The 18,178-nt window shown below is 39.4% G+C and overlaps 2 protein-coding genes across 4 annotated transcripts; one reads left to right on the top strand and one right to left on the bottom strand.

The window, feature by feature from the left end:
* The first annotated feature begins 6,996 nt into the window (after positions 1–6,996).
* Positions 6,997–13,859, top strand: zdhhc13 (zDHHC palmitoyltransferase 13). Of its 3 annotated transcripts, XM_077519436.1 has the most exons (17): positions 6,997–7,077; positions 7,813–8,036; positions 8,772–8,894; positions 9,086–9,163; positions 9,326–9,470; positions 9,536–9,600; positions 9,689–9,851; positions 10,262–10,387; positions 10,496–10,629; positions 10,991–11,093; positions 11,281–11,403; positions 11,491–11,553; positions 11,644–11,737; positions 12,711–12,794; positions 12,916–13,073; positions 13,143–13,240; positions 13,333–13,859. In XM_077519436.1, the coding sequence occupies exons 1-17, from the start codon at positions 7,054–7,056 to the stop codon at positions 13,469–13,471; spliced, it is 1,944 nt and encodes a 647-aa protein (XP_077375562.1). In that variant the 5' UTR covers positions 6,997–7,053; the 3' UTR covers positions 13,472–13,859. The 3 variants fall into 3 exon arrangements, with proteins under 3 accessions (XP_077375562.1, XP_077375560.1, XP_077375561.1); XM_077519434.1 differs by having other exon boundaries at positions 10,262–10,629; XM_077519435.1 differs by lacking the exon at positions 6,997–7,077 and adding an exon at positions 7,131–7,567 and having other exon boundaries at positions 10,262–10,629.
* A 70-nt stretch (positions 13,860–13,929) lies between these two features.
* On the bottom strand, positions 13,930–17,374 carry csrp3 (cysteine and glycine-rich protein 3 (cardiac LIM protein)). The gene is made up of 6 exons (XM_077518173.1): positions 17,264–17,374; positions 16,360–16,471; positions 14,680–14,851; positions 14,476–14,605; positions 14,200–14,293; positions 13,930–14,091 (listed from the first exon to the last, which is right to left on the bottom strand). Exons 2-6 carry the CDS (start codon positions 16,469–16,471, stop codon positions 14,027–14,029), a joined length of 573 nt encoding a protein of 190 aa, XP_077374299.1. The 5' UTR covers positions 17,264–17,374; the 3' UTR covers positions 13,930–14,026.
* Between the last annotated feature and the right edge of the window lie 804 nt (positions 17,375–18,178).

The following is an 18,178-nucleotide window of genomic DNA, read 5'->3' as shown; positions in this document are numbered from 1 at the left end:
ATCTTCAAATTCTCCGGAAACGAAGCTGAGCTCACTAAAGTGCAGCGTACTGAAAATATTTTTATTTCTTCTCATCCAAAGGAGTGGTGTTAATGAGCCCACAACATCTATAACAAGGATTTTGTGTGTGTGTGTTTTTTTTTAACAGAACATTGCAGTCAAAGTTCATCTTCAGCTGCTTTTTGAGCTATTGGAACTTGTTGCTTTCTTGAGTGGGAGCATGGCTGCTGAAGTTTGTATTGACAGATAAATGGAATAGTGTTGACCTCGTAGCAAAATCACGTACTGTAATTAGGTTTGATTTAGTCTTTTTGAAGGACTCTTGTACTTATTTTATCATTGCTACCATGAAACATGTCACTGAAAGTGAAATTAATTGAACACCTACTGCAAGTCAGGTCTCTGCAGATGTGATGCAGGAAATAAAAGACGGTAAATGAAGTATATCTATAGCTAACTATTCATCAACCCTTCAATTTTGTCAGCCAGCGAATACGTTTATATGCTGTCAATATTCGGGTAAATGTCAAAATTCCGCTTTCTGAACCATTGAGGATAACCCGTTAACATGTGTGAGCAGATCAAGCAATTAAAATATCCCCATCTAAACGGTGACGCATGGACGCCATGAAGCAAATATTACGCATCTTACTTTCTACCGTCAATAACACATGATTTTCATGTCACTCACCGCACTAATAAAGCTACCGGTTTCCTCCTCGCTCCAAAAGTGTGGTCCTGTGCCATGTCTGGGATTCAACATGTTTGTTTACCTCTGTTTGTTTATTTCCAGCGGGTTACGCACCAGACGCCATGCATACAATTACTTCCTGTAAAAGGCCAAGATTCCTTGCGGATAGATTATGCTCATATTACAAACCAATGTTCTGCTCGAAGGCGGTAACCCAGTCGCGTTTTTATATGAGTAAATATTCAGGTTAGAAAAGGGTTAACTCAAGGGTCTTAGGGTTTTTAAAAACCGTTGTGTTGAGGTTTGTGGCTGGTGTGACACCGGCATTAGATTCTGATTTATAAATTTATAAGGCAAAAATTACCATTTCAGAAGCTCAGGATTGTGAGGCCGACATGTAAACCACAATTCCTTACAGATAGAAAGAAACCAGCAGAGGTAAACGCGTCAATGAATTTTGAACGTCTGTCATTCGGCAATGGTCAACAATTGGGACACCTCATCGGCAATCCGTCAATGTTTCAAGTATAACCAAAACATAACCATAAATTCATCATTCCATTACATTACCAAAAGATGGTAAATGCATTGAAAAAGTCGCTGCCATTCCAGAATATGTGTTCTCACCCCTGACTGACCCCTGCGTCTTGTCTTAGAGTGCAGCAGTCTATGACGAGACAGTGCAGGACCTTTTGCATAATGCATGGCCGCCAACGACCGAATCAGCTGCTGCAGAACATCGCCGCCTCCGCTGATCCGCGCGGACGACGGCCCGCTGAGGCCACCGAAGACATGAGGCCTGTGACGCCCACCCCGCCCCCCTTGGACAAGAGCACTTGATCACCAAGTAACCTTTTGCATGAGTGCACTCAATCTGCCACCGCAGACATGGTGCAGACAGGGGGCATTAGGTGGGATTATCACCCCCACTAGCCTTTGTTGTCGGGATGTCCATCCCTCGCCAACTTGCCCTGACCCCTCCCCTAGCAACCCTGCCCCCTTTCCTCCCTGCTCTGTACTGCCCTGGCATTGCTACACAGAGAGGCCGTTCTCTGGAAGACTGAGAGCCCACTTTCACGGCCACACGCGTCACACTCACGCAAATTAAACCAAACACACAATCTCAAAACAGTTCAGTCAAAAATAACCTAAATTGGGTCAAAAATGGACAGATCCTCTACTTGGGTCAATTTGACCCAACTTTGAGTCAAGAAATGGGTCTTTTCGTGTAAAATAACTCATAAATATTGGTCAGATCCTTTACTTGGGTCAAAAAATTATGTCATTTTGTATAAAACAACCCAGAAAGTTGGGTCAAATTGACCCATAAAGTGGATCGGTCTATTTTCAATCCATAAATGGGTTACTTTTGACCAAAGAATGCCTACTCTAAAAACAGTTGGGTCAAAGAAATAACCCAAATTGGGTCAAAAAGGGACCAACCAAAATGCTTGGGTTAATCATTTAAACCAAAAAGTTGGGTCAAATGAATAACACAAAACAACCCCCCCAAAAATGGGTTTTGGGTTATTCTTTTGGTTTGGCCTAGGAAAAAAAAGGGTTGTTTGCTGGGTTATTCTTTAGACCAACCTTTTGGTTTAAATATGCAAACCAAAACATTGGATTGGTCCCTTTTTGACGCATTTTTTTAATTTGTTTGTTTGTTTTTCATGTAGAAACCAAAAAATTGGGTTAGTCCCCCAAAAATTGAGTTGTTTTGTTAAAATAAATAAATAAATAAATAAATAAATAATGTTGTTTTGTAAAAAAAAAGAAAAAAAAAGAAAAAATTCTTTGGTGGGTTATTGATATGAACCAACTTTTTGATCTAAATAAATCAACCAAAATTTTGAGTTGGTTCCTTTTTGACCCAATTTGCGTTATTTTTTTGACCCAAATGTATGTTTTTCACGCAGAGCCTGCTTAGTCCTGAAAAAAAAAAAAAAGAATACTTTTGTTTAAAAAAATAAAATAAAATAAATAAAAATGAGTTTTTTGGTGGGCTCTTCATTTGACCCAACTTTTTGGTTTAACCCTCATTTGGTGTTTGTAAACGTGGGTCCCACACAAGGTTTAAATAAATAAATCAAAACTTTGGGTCAGTCCCTTTTTTGACCCAATTTTGGTTAGATTTGACCCAACTGCTTTTAGAGTGCACAGAGACGTGAACCCTGGGTAAAGTAACGAGGATGCTTTCTCCACATTAGCAGCGAACACGACTGGGAATGTGGCAAAAATAAATCTCTAACGTTGCTGATTTCTGAGAGAATGTCACAAAACTCCCAGAAACCTGTTCAGTCTTCCAACTTACTCGAGTCTTACTCGAATTTCAAAACTTGATATTCTCACAGGATTTGCAATGAAGCCACCATCTTACCATCTTTCATCGTCACCGGAGAAATCACACGTCCATAACTAATCAATTTCCCATTAGCAGGAGGCGGATCTGCCTGCTCAATTCCGCATGCTTGGAATACTTTGCACAGCTTGATGATGGAGAAGTCAAGAGACGATTTTCACGCATTCATGTGACAGAACAAGGATGAGACGTGACCCAAATGGCCGAGGTCCACTGAGTAATGGGACAGCTAAAAGCCCAGAGGCTAAAGTGGAGCACATTTGAACCAGTATGGGAGGCTTGGCCAAGGCTTTGGTAGAAGGAAGGACCAGTTCCATGTCCTGCGTGAAGGTTGGTACAAGATTTATGAGTGTGAGCGTCAACTTATCAACGCCAAATGTCTTTCAGATGCAAATACAGGCAAAACCAGCCTTGCCTCAAGGTTCAAAGATTGTCTGATTTAATAAATAAATGGGCTTGCTCACTTCAAAATGGGCAAAGATGTTCCTCCGGAGTATGGTACCTTTATAGCAATTGAAAGATTATTGGTTCGGTCAAAATCTTCCAAGGCAGCATCCTTAACCATCGGTGATTATGTGAAGGAAACTTCCTTTGAAGTATGTCAAGGTTGAAAGATGCTGGCATGATCTATCTTGTTTGGATTAGATTGAGTTTTGTTTTGTCATGCTTTTCCTTGTGTGCCATTTTTCTTTTCCATCTTTGTTAGTTCACTGTTGTTGCTTCTGTTCCAGTATTAGTATTTTTATTTATTTATTTTTTGTTAATTACTTTGTTAATTTGGTATTTTTGGGTTGCCACATACTTCATTTTGGCTTATCCATCCATCCATCCATCCATCCATCATCTTTTTATTTTTATTTTTTTATTACTCCTGCTCTCTTGCTTTCCTGCACTTGAGTCCTCAAACACCATGGAAACCAGTTTGTGAAAGATGCCAAATAAATATTTAATTTTATTTTATCATTTTTTGTACTGGCTGATGAGGAAAAATAGGATGGGAGAGAAATTCACGGTCAAATTGATATCACCATTGCCTCATCCAAGTAAAAAATATCAATTGAGCAGTCTGTTCTGTTGGTTCTCTAAGAGTGAAAAGAGTCACCATCGTAAAACCTTAATAATAATTAGTAATTTTTGATTAACCTTTTGACATGCTGTCATCCAAATATAAAGAGAAGTTAACCCCACATTAATACAACTGAAGTAAATGTACTAAATGTTTAAGAGTTCAGCATAACAATACTGTGACAAGTGACTAGAATTGTTTTGAGGTTGCTTTTATTATCTACATTATTGACATTTTATACTCATTAATGTTTGGTTGAGATTCATTTTTACTAAAAAAATATTTTTTTTTCTTTTTTTTATTAATCCTGATTTGAATTGCTTTGATGACTCATTTGTTGTCACTTTTGAGGCACATTCTTCCGAAACAACCACCATTTGCACCCCTTTTGAGGCAATTTGTAAGCTACTGTATCATGTTATCCCATATTGCGACAATGTTAAGCGCACACAGGCAAGAGGAAGAGGTATAAAATTGGATTCACCTTTTTCATTCCTTTGGCCAAGCTCAGCTGATTTTACAGCAGAAGAATGGATTCCAAACCAGCCGGGGGTCACTATGTAATGTCTCCCCACCGATCCTCTCTCTTCGACCATCCTGTGAAAGCACAAAATAATCCTATCTTGTAATTTGGCTCTGTCCCTGAACCCCGAAGATGAAGCTCTTGTCCTGCCTGAACTCTGACCGACAATCTGAGTGTCTTCACCCAGGACATAATTTAGCTGCCTTTATCTCACGCTATTCATCAGCTCTGGCCTTGCAGGTCTTCAGTCCCAATCGAGTGTGATTACTCATATTTACACTGAGTTACTTGATAGGGATGCTTGACTCATTGAGCCATTTTGAACAATAAGAAGATAATATTTTGTCTGCAACTAATGTGATAACTTCATTCTTTTTCATGAACAATTAACACCTTTAAAAAATAATTTTGTTGCTTTGAACTTCAAATGTGTAAGCAATGAAGACGTATTAATAAAATGAACTCAAAAGGAACAGACATAAATGATTCAACTGAAGAAGACGATCGTAGAAATGAACTGTAAATATTGGAAGTTCATTAATGATGCTCCTCAAAACAAAAAAAAGTTATGTGTTACAATGGATTAATCCCTTCAAGAACTCTAAACTCAATTTGAACGGAATTTGTTGTGTATAGAAACATAGATTTGAAACGTTTCCAACAATCTGTCAACATTAAAGAGAAAACTGGCTCACCAGCTTTAGACCAATTTTTGGTCCCTTTCTATGGTGATTGAAGAGATTCCAATGGATGGGTGCACGCACGCACACACCCCCACAAACCCCCACACACACTTTATTATCATAATTAACTTGCATCAGCCTTGGTCTTCTCACTTTCATATGTTTAGATCTCAGGAGAGTCTGAGTTAAGTGTTCTGTGAACAGTGCATATTAGGGGACCCAGAATTCTCATTAGGATCAAACAGTCAGGCTGTCGGGTTCAGTTAGATATGTACACGCTTTTTAAATTATTACCAGCTGTGCCAATTTTTTTTTTTTATTTTTTTTTTTTTTTTTTTTTTTTTTTTTTTTATGTCAAGGCTGCTGTGTTTACAACAATTGTGATCACTGTATAACGTAGCTGCGATTGGTTGGCAACCAGTCCAGGGTGTCCCCCGCCCACTGCCCAGAGCCAGTTGAGATAGGCGCCAGCAGCCCCCGCGACCCTTGTGAGGAATAAGCGGTCAAGAAAATGGATGGATGGATGGATGGATGTATAACGTAGTTTCTAATCGTATTTTTTGATGTTCAAATCCTTGTTTTGCTTTTTGAATCCACTTGCCTGGAAGTTTGTGCTGCCGAAAGCTGTAAAAAGTCTCTCACCAAAATGTAGTAGACCGAGTAGCAGTCTTTTGCGTTAACAGAACTGTAAAAGTCCGCCAGACTGGAAACATACTCAAAAATGTTGTTCAGTAAGTGTTCACAATGTGCTAAAATGGTAGCGTGAATGACTCTTCTAAGCATTGTTAAATCACAAGTCTTAATAGCTTGTCTCTATTGTCCAATATCACCTTACATGTTTTCACTGGATGACCCTGCTTCCTCTATTTTCAATTGCTTCTGACTGCTTATCCTGTGTAGTGCGTCTGTGCATGTGCGTGCGCATGCATGTGTGCATGATCAGAGAACATTTAATTCATGTCATTTTAAGGAAAAATACAACATTGGGATATAACAGGATATTAAATTAGTATGTTGGCCATATTGTATTTGTACTTGTATTATTTTCTTCCCTCATCCAATGAGAGTCAATAAAAGAACTGATCAGGATGGATTGGAATTTTGAATAAATTCTCTGCAATCGCTTCGCGACCATTACAGGGTGTACTTCAGATGGGATTGGCTATAGAAAATGTTTAGATTAAATTAATGATTAATTCTTTCATGCCTATATATATATATTATGATCAAGCGCCCTAATTTGAATACCAGCGCACCTAAATTTATTTCTTTATTTCTTTATTTATTACTGCGTCCATCACCCGCGTTACGGAAGGTTAGTATTATTTAAAACAATAAACAATTGTGATCTGTCGCCGCCGTGTTCTTTCATAATCCCATGGGACTACTGCAAAATGCTCAGTGTGGTCATTTGTTTCCATTCATTGAACTATGGCGCCATCAGCTGTTTTTCACGTGGAAGTGCAGGGACATTACATTACTTCCTATGTAATACTGTATACGAGGCACCAGCCAAAATACGTCCTTTTAAATATTGTTTTTACATCATATATGTTAACGATGTATTATTTTAATACACCGTCCAATATGTTATATAATACATAAATAGTATCAAAGGTGGAACATTAATTTAGAGTTAATTACCTTTACTCCGAAAGGCATGTAGCGGAAGTAGAATTTTGACACGGCCTTTCAGATAGCAGTAACTTTCCCTGATTCCTTCACAACAAAATGGATTGGAGCAAAGGTAGCGATGTAAGTCTGCTTTTATAATAAATATGATTATGTATGACCTTTTTACTTGCTTTGCGATGTCACTTGTTTTGGCACGTTTGAACTTATTGTCAGTTTGCTAGCATTGGCGAGCCAGTCTGCCTGCAAGTTGCTTCAAAGCGGAATAACCTGTCCTTCCTGATCAACTGTCAGATTGTTAGCTTCAGCTCGCTAGCCTCGTGCTAGCAGCCCAATAGTAAACAGTCTGCTAGCTAGTTAGCTGACATTTGACACTTTTGTGGTCATATGTGCATCATTGCGACTGTTGACATCCACCTTACAGGTTAGAAATTCGGGTTTGGTTGAGTACTGAGGGGAGTGTCAGTGACAGTGAAAGTGAAAGTGTGCAGTCATTACAGGAAGCATCTTTCTCATACTCACCAATCTGAAATGTAGTGGTAGTGTTTGCTGCAAGTTAGTCTTCTCAAAGCCACATGTCATATTCTTCGTGAGCAAATGAGTGTCAGTGATGGTAAGTGTTTATTGTACTAATTTATTGTATTTACACTAAATAACTATCTAAATAACTAAGCAGTTATTTAATAAGATGAGCCAAGTACATATTTTAATTAACCAGTTTTAGAAAAAGAAAAAACAGGAAAATGCAAATACAGCAAATAATACAGGACTCTTGATAACGTAAGTATTCATTGGTTATTACAATGAAGCTGATTACATAATAATTTGCACATTTATTTTCTGTTTGGATTGTTGCAGAGTCACAGTCATACACATGACAGCTGTCACCATGGACATTCAGGTCATTCTCACAGTCATGGGCCGAGAGCGCCGGCGTTTGGCGCGATGGGGCTCCCGTTTGTGCCCTCTTTTCACGGCCAGTTTGGCAACAATGCAGATGAAGCGTTGGACCTCAGTCAACAGCCAAAGAAACGCTCACACCTGGATGACAGCAGCAGCTGGGATATTGTCAAGGCATCGCAGTAAGACTTTTGTAAATACATTTGGCTCAATTCGCTTAGGAATTGTGCTATGAATCTTGCCATAGGTTCCGTTTTTTTGGAATACTAAATTGTTATTCTGAGATTTTTATGTCAAGGCTTGGTGTTGTTAATGTTGTTAAATATGTAAAGCAACATAAAAAAAAAGTCAACTTTTGCAGTCGAGCTAAATGGAGCAAAGCAGAGCAAAGGTTTCCTCTTGTGGGAATCAGGAAGTATGAGAGAAATTATTTGCTGAACCACACCTTTTTGTGTGCTAAACGCAATGTCCTCTCTTTTCTCACTGCTGTCATAACATTTAAATCAGCTCACAGTTGATTGGTTTAGATAGCAATTCCCCAGGTAGCATGTTGTGTCTTATTGGTGAGCTTGGTGGGGTAAGAGTCCTTAAAAAAATGGCGATTGCATTGTCAAAAATCCTGATTTTGATCAGAAAAGTGGAAATTGTTCAGCCCTAATGTCAGTTGACGAACTTGACGCTATTGTTCAAATGCTAGAATATTCAAGAAATAACTGTTGGACTTGTTTGCTCACCAAAACAGCAGCACCTACAGAAGCACATAACATGTTAGGTCAGTTGTTGATCAAGTGTTATAGCTTAGCATATGTTGCTAAGCTAAGACACTTGTGCACATTCCCCACTGTTTTGTGTTTACATTATGGAGAGCTGTCAATCTTTGGCATGTCATTGATGAGTACTGTGTGCACTTCATGCAGGTTTGGCATCTTGGATCGCTGCAAGGAGTTGGTGGAAGCTGGATACGACGTCAGGCAACTAGACAAAGAGAACGTGTCGCTGTTGCACTGGGCGGCCATCAACAATCGCTTGGAGCTGGTGAAGTACGAACATGGGAAATCGTCTTTTTTTTTTTTTTTTTTTTTTTTTTTTTTAAAGATGCCAAATCATTGGGCATATCAGCATGACTGTTTATTCTTAGCTTTAGCAGGTGCATTTTGATAACATCAATATGTAAATTTAAAAAACCTGCCAACATGGATGTTCTTTGCTTCTTTTTTTTTTTTTTTGGTAGGTATTACATTTCTAAAGGGGCAATAGTTGACCAGCTTGGGGGAGACCTGAACTCTACACCTCTTCATTGGGCCATAAGGTGACAAAACCATTTGAACCCACTTCTAAAAGTTTTCAAAATTAATAATAAGAATGAATATCAATGAGTATTAGTATTATGCTAATAGTAGCATATCGTCAGCCAGTCTCTAGATCTCATTGTCTTTGTTCAATAAAGCACAGTTTGCGTTTGTCGGATCAGACAGGGCCACCTGCCCATGGTCATTCAGCTGATACGGTATGGAGCAGATCCCTCCATTGCAGACGGAGAAGGTTATCGTGCTCTTCACCTGGCCATCCTCTTCCAGCACATGGCCATAGCAGCTTATCTTATGGCCAAGGGACAGGTCAGTGCCCCGACACATATGTGCTTTTTTTGTTCTATGTTGACTTTTTGTCATTGGCCTTCCAGGAAGTTGACGGCCCTGACTACAATGGACAGACGCCTCTGATGTTAGCAGCCCAGAAGATTATTGGGTACATTTCATTGAAGACTCTTAGAGTGTCCATCGATGTACAGTAAATGTTTATGTCCACCACTACAACACTTATTTTTGCATTGCAGGCCTGAGCCCACAAACTTCTTAATCAAAAACAACGCTTCTGTGAGCGCCGTGGACAAAGTGAACAGGAACACTCCGCTTCACTGCGCCGTGCTGGCGGGCAATGTCGACGCTGCCTACGTCCTGCTGGAGGCCGGAGCCAGTTTGGATATAGAAAACATCAACGTAAGCCTCATACTGGTGCCATCTACTGTACAGTTAAAGCCTCGCTGTTGACGGAGAAGTTCACTTGCCAGCTTTCTCCTGAGTTGATCCGTTAAGGAGCCTCGTCTGACTGTCAGACTTGTACTGGAATGTTCCATCATGTTGCTGTTTGCTGTCTTGCATCTCAAAAGATGTGTTTTTCAGTGAATCGTTTTAGTGCTCTTCTAGCAGAGAAAATACTTTACAGATGTGTTTGGTTTTTGAAAGATATAAACACACCACAAGCGGCCGTCTTTCATCTAAAGTTTTCAATCATAAACTTTATTACAGACTAACTGATCCAGATAAGAGCGCAAACCAATACACAAAAAAGTCATAAAAGAACCAAGTTATGCTTCATATCGCTGTTCCCTTTGTTTTTCCCCTCTCAGGGCCACACACCTCTTGAGCTAGCCCACCAGGTGCACAGCCCCCTCCTCATCAACATGCTCAACCAAGTCCAACAGGGGAGGGCCCGCGCCAACTCGCGCTGTTTACGAATCGTCACCAAATACAAAGTATCGAGACTCTTAAAACAAATATCTTTCGAGCATACTACGTTTCATCTTTATAATGTCATTTTTGCGCTTTTATTTATTTATTTTTTTATTTTTTTATTCACTCAGGTGTTTCTTCAGTTTTTGCTTACCACTGCCATGTTTGGCTGTTTGGCTGCCATATTGGATATGGATTCAGACTCGTGGTTGCTCAAAGGGATCCTGCTCGTATGCGTGTTCGGTGCAGTCAGTTTGGCCACAAGGTTCATTTGCTCTTGTCAAATAATCTACATGGTGCCCATAAACTCTCTTTACAGTTTGACAGCTAGAACAAATGAATACACAAATCTGTGGAAATTCAGGAGTAGATTTTGTTTTTGTCATATCTCATGTGTTATTTTTAAAACGTCTTACTTTGTATAAGCTATGATACAGATTGTACATTTCTAGATTTAACGGAACCAATGTCATCAACAGGTTACGTGAAATATCCAAATATAATGTGATATGCTGAGTACATGGAACAAATGTGATTAACACATCAATAGCTTTAGTCTTATTATTTTTTTATTGTAAAGAAGCTGTATGTAGTAGTACTTGTACTGTATCATTGTATCTCAACAGGAATTTCCCCAGTGCCATGTTTCAGTCACTTCTACCAGCTACAACTCTCATGGCCTCTGTTTTCTGGATGCTTGTCACTTGGTGCCTCTGGTTCCTACCAGATATCCTTTAACTGAAGGAACGTTCGCAGGTGTCATTTGTTTTGTCAAGAGTTAGCTTAGCAACCTTCACTTCTCATTTATATCTTATATATCAGCCGCCGATATGTTCTTGATTGTCGACCAGTTTTACAATGGACATTGTAGCTTCCTCGGCTGATTGACACTTTCTTAACATTTGCGCCCCCACATGGCCACAGCGCCGCAGTCCAGGTTCTTTTCACACTCAATGCCACTGCTCTGCTCTATTACTACCTCCGTGCCTGCAAGACTGACCCTGGCTTTGTAAAGGCGACTGAAGAGGAGAAGAAAATGGTCAGAAAATGTTTTTGTTTTTGTTGTTGTTGTTGTTGTTGCTGCAATTGTCAGGGACGTCAATGTTTTGTTTCCTTGCCTCGACAGAATGTGTTGTTGTTGGCTGAGGCAGGCTGTCTGGACCCCAGTATATTCTGCACTTCCTGTATGGTGAGACTTCCAGCAAAAGAGCTCAATCACAGCAGAGGTTTATCATGGTAACGGCCAGTAACTGTTGTCAATGCTTTGAATCTGTCTCAGATTAAGAAACCAGTTCGAGCGAGCCACTGCAAGAGATGTGACGCGTGTGTAGCCAAGCAGGACCATCACTCGATCTGGACCAACACCTGCATTGGTAAAACACACTTCTGCCTACTTGGACCCAAGTCTTCTTTTTTCAAGGCTAATGTGTTGACCTGTCTCTAATTATTGCCTCTGCTTGGGGGCGCGTGTGACATCAGGAATTTTTGTATTATTATTATTATTATTATTATTATTATTATTATTATTATTATTATTATTATTATTATTTTGCTGTACTAAAGTGTAATGTGTAATTGCACATCCACAACAGTAGGTGGCAGTGATGCTTTCATTGTCTAAGTGCGCAGGGAGTATTCGCTTGTGTGCAGAGGTGTACTTAGAACAATTTCATAGGCAAATATTATTATTAATAGTCAAGTTGGAGGGATGCGAAATATGTTCTTCTCCCTGGCGGTTCGAAACAACACATAATTATAATTGAGAAGCACTAGATTAGATGGGAAAACATGTACAAATATGTATGTAAATTAGTTTACTTTAATAATAAAAAATAATGATCTGCTCTGAATGATAAGCAGTATAGTAATTGATGTTTTGATTTTATTAGTATTTGATTTCATTAAAATCAACCAAATATTTAATTAAATATTTTTATGCACTGTACATTTTACTAATATTTTTCTTATATTATTTCCAATAAATAAATAGCCAATTATTTAATGAGCTTTAATAGAAAATTTAAAAAAGCATTTTTTGGTGAACCAATTGTAGGAGAAAAATTGCAAAGTTAATGCAGTAGATCTATTACACAATGTGTGATCATATAAATGCATTGTGTTGGATTTAAGAACATGTCCACATGTCCATATGATGCCAATCCAATTTCTCAGCTCAGGTTTTTTATGACATTGTATTTATAATTAATGAACAGCAATGTTAGTTACTGACCAACACCCGAGTAATTTGACGAAATGCAGCTGCCTTTGTTTTCTCTGGGTGCAGTTGAATTTAATGTGCGTTCTTAAAAGTGAATTCAGTTTGAAACCTTTTTGGCTTTGTTTCAGGCTCCAGGAACCATCGATACTTTGTCATCTTCCTGCTCTCACTCTCGCTCATGGGAGGCTGGATGTTCTACGGTTGTGTGATGTGTGAGTCATAATCACAATGACGACATTTTCCGTCTCTGGCACTCCTCATTACAGTTCTGATTGATAACTATTCACATCAATGGCGCTCAAAGTGTTCATGTTTACGTGTTTCTGTTTCCAGACTGGTCGACACATTGCATGCCACACTATGAGAAGCAAGGTTTTGTGGGAGTGGCTTTTGCTGTTGTCACCTGCTCTCCGTGGTTGCTGTGCATCTTCCTGTTGGCCTTGTACCACACCTGCTGGTCCAGCTTCATTCTGCTCCTGCAGCTCTACCAGGTGAGGCGCTCGTCAGCGTGCCGTGGAGTCGGCGCAGAAATTTACTCTTGTTTATCCGTTTTGGGCCAGATCGCTTTCCTCGGACTGACCACTGCCGAGAGGATGAGCCTGATAATGCACGCGAGAAATCACAGACAATCCTTGTCCTTGTCTCAAAATCCATACAAGTGAGTTGTCGCAAGTGATGTCACTTTTCACCGATTTTGACCACGTGCCAGTCTTGATTTATGTCGATGATTGCAATATCATCTCTCAATAGTTTGGGTGTGGTGAGGAACCTGGCATCCTTCTTCCAACTGCGATGCTGCGGCCTCTTCAAACCGGCCATCATCGACTGGACGCAGCAGTTCCCGCCAGGCCGGGACCAGCGTTTGTTCAGACACACGGACATGGTGTAATGCTCAGGGGAGATCTTACCAGTGGCTTTGGACCAAAAAGCACAGTGCAATTATTTATTTTTCTAATCCATCTAAAGGCTCATTGTGAAGTGAAACCACCCCAGTGGATGGAGAAAAAAAAAAAAAAAAAAAAAGCAACGTGTTTCTATTTTTTGCTTTTTTTACAGCCTGCTGCTGCCTTTTTGACCTGTGGAAGTCAAACAAATCACTTGCAAATGTATTGCAGAAATGTAAAAAAAATTGACGTTTGTGTTTCACACGTCTCAAGCTTATTTTTTAAACGTGTTCTCGGAGAGTTAAGCTCTTTTTACGTGCTAAGTCAGTTTTGTAAGAATCGCATGCGTTTCATAATGAAAGACCACTTCAATAAAACATCTTGTGTATTCTTTGTCAGGTGTGTGCTCTCTGTGGAATTCCACCCTTGATCTTAAGTGCTATAGAAAATTGACAGATGGAAGTTTTGGTATAAATGTAGTTTATTATAAACAAACTAGGCTATTGTTCTAGTGTAACAATGTTAGTTTAAGGCTAGTTCATCCTTCCAACTTCTAGTGTTCACTCCAACATGGCGGCATTCCCCAGTCCAAATCCTTTTGGCCCAAAGTTTTTGGCATAGCAAACTGAGGAGAAAAATCAAGAGTAAAATTAGGATTAAGTGGTATCCTTTTTTTTTCTTTTGTTTTGGTGTTCCTGCCTGTTTTCGAATGTGACATTTTAAGCCTTTGTACCTTTACAGTAGATCTCTCCATCCTTGTCGGTCACCGTGGTTGACTCCAGACTTTTACCACACATAGCACAGCGGAAGCATGTTTTATGCCAAGGCTGCAAACACAAGTTATTAATGACAATTACATACACTATAAATTGACCTTTTTTTTTAATTTCTTTTTTTTTATTATTAAACACAATATCTAGTGATGAAATTTGGTCAATCAATGTATATCATTTTGCGTGCAGAAAGCTATGAGAGTATATTTTGAAATAAATAGCTGCACACTGCTCACCTTTCCTGCTCCCATCACCTTCTCTGCTGCGTAGACAGCTTTGGAGCAGCGAGAGCAGTGATCGGAGCTTCCGAACTTCTGGGAAAACTTGTTAGAAGTGGAGTTTGTGGAAGTTTGCCGTGGTTTAGCACTAGAAAAGAGGACATAATGGCTCATTATCTAAGATATCTATGGAGCAACTGGAATGCAGTGTGATCATCATACTCATCAGGCTGCCGGGTGATATGCACTCCAGGAGGGTCAGAGCTCAGCGCTCCAGCACCTTGCCCGTATCCGTAACCTTTTGGCCCATATTTTTTGCCGTAACAAGATTTGCAGTAGATCTCAGATTCGTGTGCGGCTACCGTGGTGCTGTCCAGTGCCTTCCTGCAGCTCACTGTTGTGTGCAGAGCAAACAAATTGTCAGGTAGTGGTGTGCGATACTGCATTTTTTAGGGGGTTATTGATCCGATACCAAGTAGGCAAGGCCAGTATCGCCGAAAGTGATCATATTTTTATCGTGTGTTGCTTTTGCCTGTGACTAGCATCTAAAGCTCTCAGAAGATCATGCCTAAAAGTTGTTGTGCAGTAATGTTCCAACCATAACATGAAGCAAACTAAATTATTTTAGGCATGAAACAGCTTACATCATTTAGACAGGGTAAAGCCCCCTCTGCTCACTTTGGAGTGACATTTCCTTGACCCGTTTTTCTTAGCAAGGGCAAAGCTATGGTTGACTAAATAAAAACAGGCAAAACATTGCTTGAACCGTCCAAATCACTGAAATTATTGACGTAAATGTCCTACTCTTTGTATAGAATATTATTAAAAGAGTGTCGACGACTGGCCAGGCGAACTCAACCCGGAATGAAACCACCACAGCTCCATGCTAGATGTAGCTAATGTGACATGCTAGTCTTTTGACATGTTTTAGCTGACATTTAATTTTTTTTTATGAAGTTTTTACATTGATTAACATAATGTACAAATTTCAGGTGGCCTAAGAACTAAAATGTATACATACATTTGACTTTCATTTTAAACAAAGTGCCACATTCATCTAACTTAGATCAAATACATCCTCTTTCTGTTCAGTTTTCCTTTGCAAGCAGATTGTTATAGTAGTCAAATTACATTTCATCAAATTTTGAAGTCAAAATAATCCTCACAAATTACAAGGATCCATAGTCTAATGCTTTTCAAAGAGAGGTGAGTTTATATTCACAGAGTAAGTAAGACCGCCATTTTGACTCGGAATTGTCCATCTCGTGTATTGGGCCCATTTGTATCATGGCTGACTCTGAAAGCAGTGTGACTGGGGTCTGGACAGGGTGGTATCAAACTGGAGTGCCGGTGAAACAAAGCCAGCACCTAGCAGGTTTTATCAGTCAGTAGAGCCATTACACATACTTAGATGTGTTGCATTTCTATTCATAGCAAGAAGTGCGAGATGAAGCTTGGAGAAAAGACCAACACTGCGTGGAGGGACGGGCTTATCTTGGAGGCCTTTCAGACATCCCAGTGGAACAAACTAGTCATCACACTGTCTGTGCTTGCAACCGAATCTTGTGTAGATAAACAAATACGGTAGGCCTATATGAAGACTGGACAGGACAGCTGCAACTGGTAAAGCGACCTCCAAACATGGCGGCATCATGACATTAGTAATATATCCGATCACTTCCATTTCACTCAGGCTGACTCAAACTTCCTATTGTTTCTTGCAGAATGGTTTCGACAGACATCTTTGCTACGATGAGTTGGTTTGAATGTTTTGAATCTCTTGATAACACACACGTTTCCAAATACGATACTGGATTTATTCCCAAACTAATACTAGAATGGATGTGATGAAGTTAGCAACAACTGTAAATCTAACAGAACAATGAGGGAGCAAGTTCTTACTGCACACAAAGCAGGTTTTATGGAAGCTCTTTCCATTACACTGGATCTCCTCTGCATGATAAACAGTCTTCTCACAGGCTGCGCACTTTGCACCACCTCCCAAGTTAGGCATCTAAGTAAAGAAAAAAACAAAAACAAAACATACACACATACAGTAGATAGCTACGTGAAACGTGATAAATGTCATTGACTGTTCTGGATTGGGTGGATGTGGTTGACGCCTGTTTGGACAAAACTATTGGGAAAATTGCTGTCTGACTTTTTTTTTTTTTTTTTTGACATACAAAAGGTCAATTGACTTACTGTATTAAGAAGTACATACCAATGCTATCACCCATTATTTGCCTACAGTACTTGTCAATTCAATTCAAAATTATTTCATTCTTTATAAGATTTTTATTTATTTTTTTAGCAACTTTAAATGCCATTAGTATGTAATGGAATTTGTAAGTAGTGTAATGGCAGCATTACAAAAAAACACAAAAAAAACCAACCTTTTTGTTCTTTTTAATTTCTGTTTTTCTGCTGTTTGCTTGTTTGTATGTTCAATAAGTAAATCAAATCAAATCAAAGCCAGCATTACAAAAAATATAAAATCAAAAAATACTGCCTTAATGGGCAGAGGGGGGAAAAAAACCCAATTAACTCATAGTTTTGTTTAGTTTTTACTATCAGCTTGCCTTGGACTGAATGAATAAATGAATAGAATATCCATGAAAGGATTTCCCAATGAATACCAGTTAGTGTATGTCCAATACCTCACAGCAGTGGTATGTGAGCTTTCATGAATAGAAACTTTGACGAGATATGTTGTCCAGAAGCCAATATTGCAATTTATATTAAAAAAAATAACAAAAAAAAACATTATAAAACAATAAGCAATTATAAGTAAATCGGATCTTACCTTGATTCACGTCTATGTGCTTCTGTCCCTCAGTGGCGTTGTTGTATGTTCCAGGCCGGCTTAAATAAGGTCCATCTCGCTATCAGCGATGACGCCGCAGTGAAAGTATCCTCCTAAAATAACTTGTGACTGAGCCAAGCCCTCTGACCCTTCATCACGGGCTGAGTGAGGCCTTGACCGTCAGCCGCACAAACATTTGTCGAGGACTCACAGCTGCGCGCGAGGTTAGGGATTACCTACACACAATAAATCGTGGACACTCACATTGCGGAATTGACTGCTGGCATTATCCCCCACTGAATATGAGCTACGTGTGTTCCCACAATACTATTTTAACACCAGAAGCTTTTCCAAGGAGGAATTAGGATATTCCGACAGATTTCACGATTAACACAGCTGATTTTGGGTATTCACACCTCTTGACGATTAAGAAACTTCATTTAATTTGACATGTATGGTTTTGGAATTTTGAAAGTACCCAAAGAAACTCACGCAAGCAGTGGGACAAGATGGAAAGTCAACACAGAGCTGAGATTTGAATCCAGAACCCATGAGGCAGATGTGCTAACCACTAGTCCACCATGATACTGCAGATGTAATAGTATAGCGAATGTAACAATTGGGAAATAGCAAAGAAGTGATTTGAGGATTCTTAAAGAGTAATTGCATGATGCCCACAAATATGACCTAAGGGGGTAGTGAGTAACAAAGTACAGCTAGCCTATGACATCAACAATTTTCTGTTAATCTGAGGCAATAAGGCTGCCTCAGTAAGATTTTGACAACAACTGTACTGCCTAAACTAAAAGCCACTTTGCCGAAATTAAACCCCCTAAGCTTAGTGTATGTATATCAGGTTTAGAAGTTGCAGGCCGCAGAATATTTATAGTTAACTGCAGTGGTTTTAATGCAGTG

The sequence above is a fragment of the Festucalex cinctus genome, chromosome 4 (assembly GCF_051991245.1).
Source record: "Festucalex cinctus isolate MCC-2025b chromosome 4, RoL_Fcin_1.0, whole genome shotgun sequence".
In the NCBI taxonomy this organism is placed as follows: Eukaryota; Metazoa; Chordata; class Actinopteri; order Syngnathiformes; family Syngnathidae; genus Festucalex; species Festucalex cinctus.
Note: the sequence above shows the minus strand (reverse complement) of the source record. Positions and strands in the feature narration are given on the sequence as shown.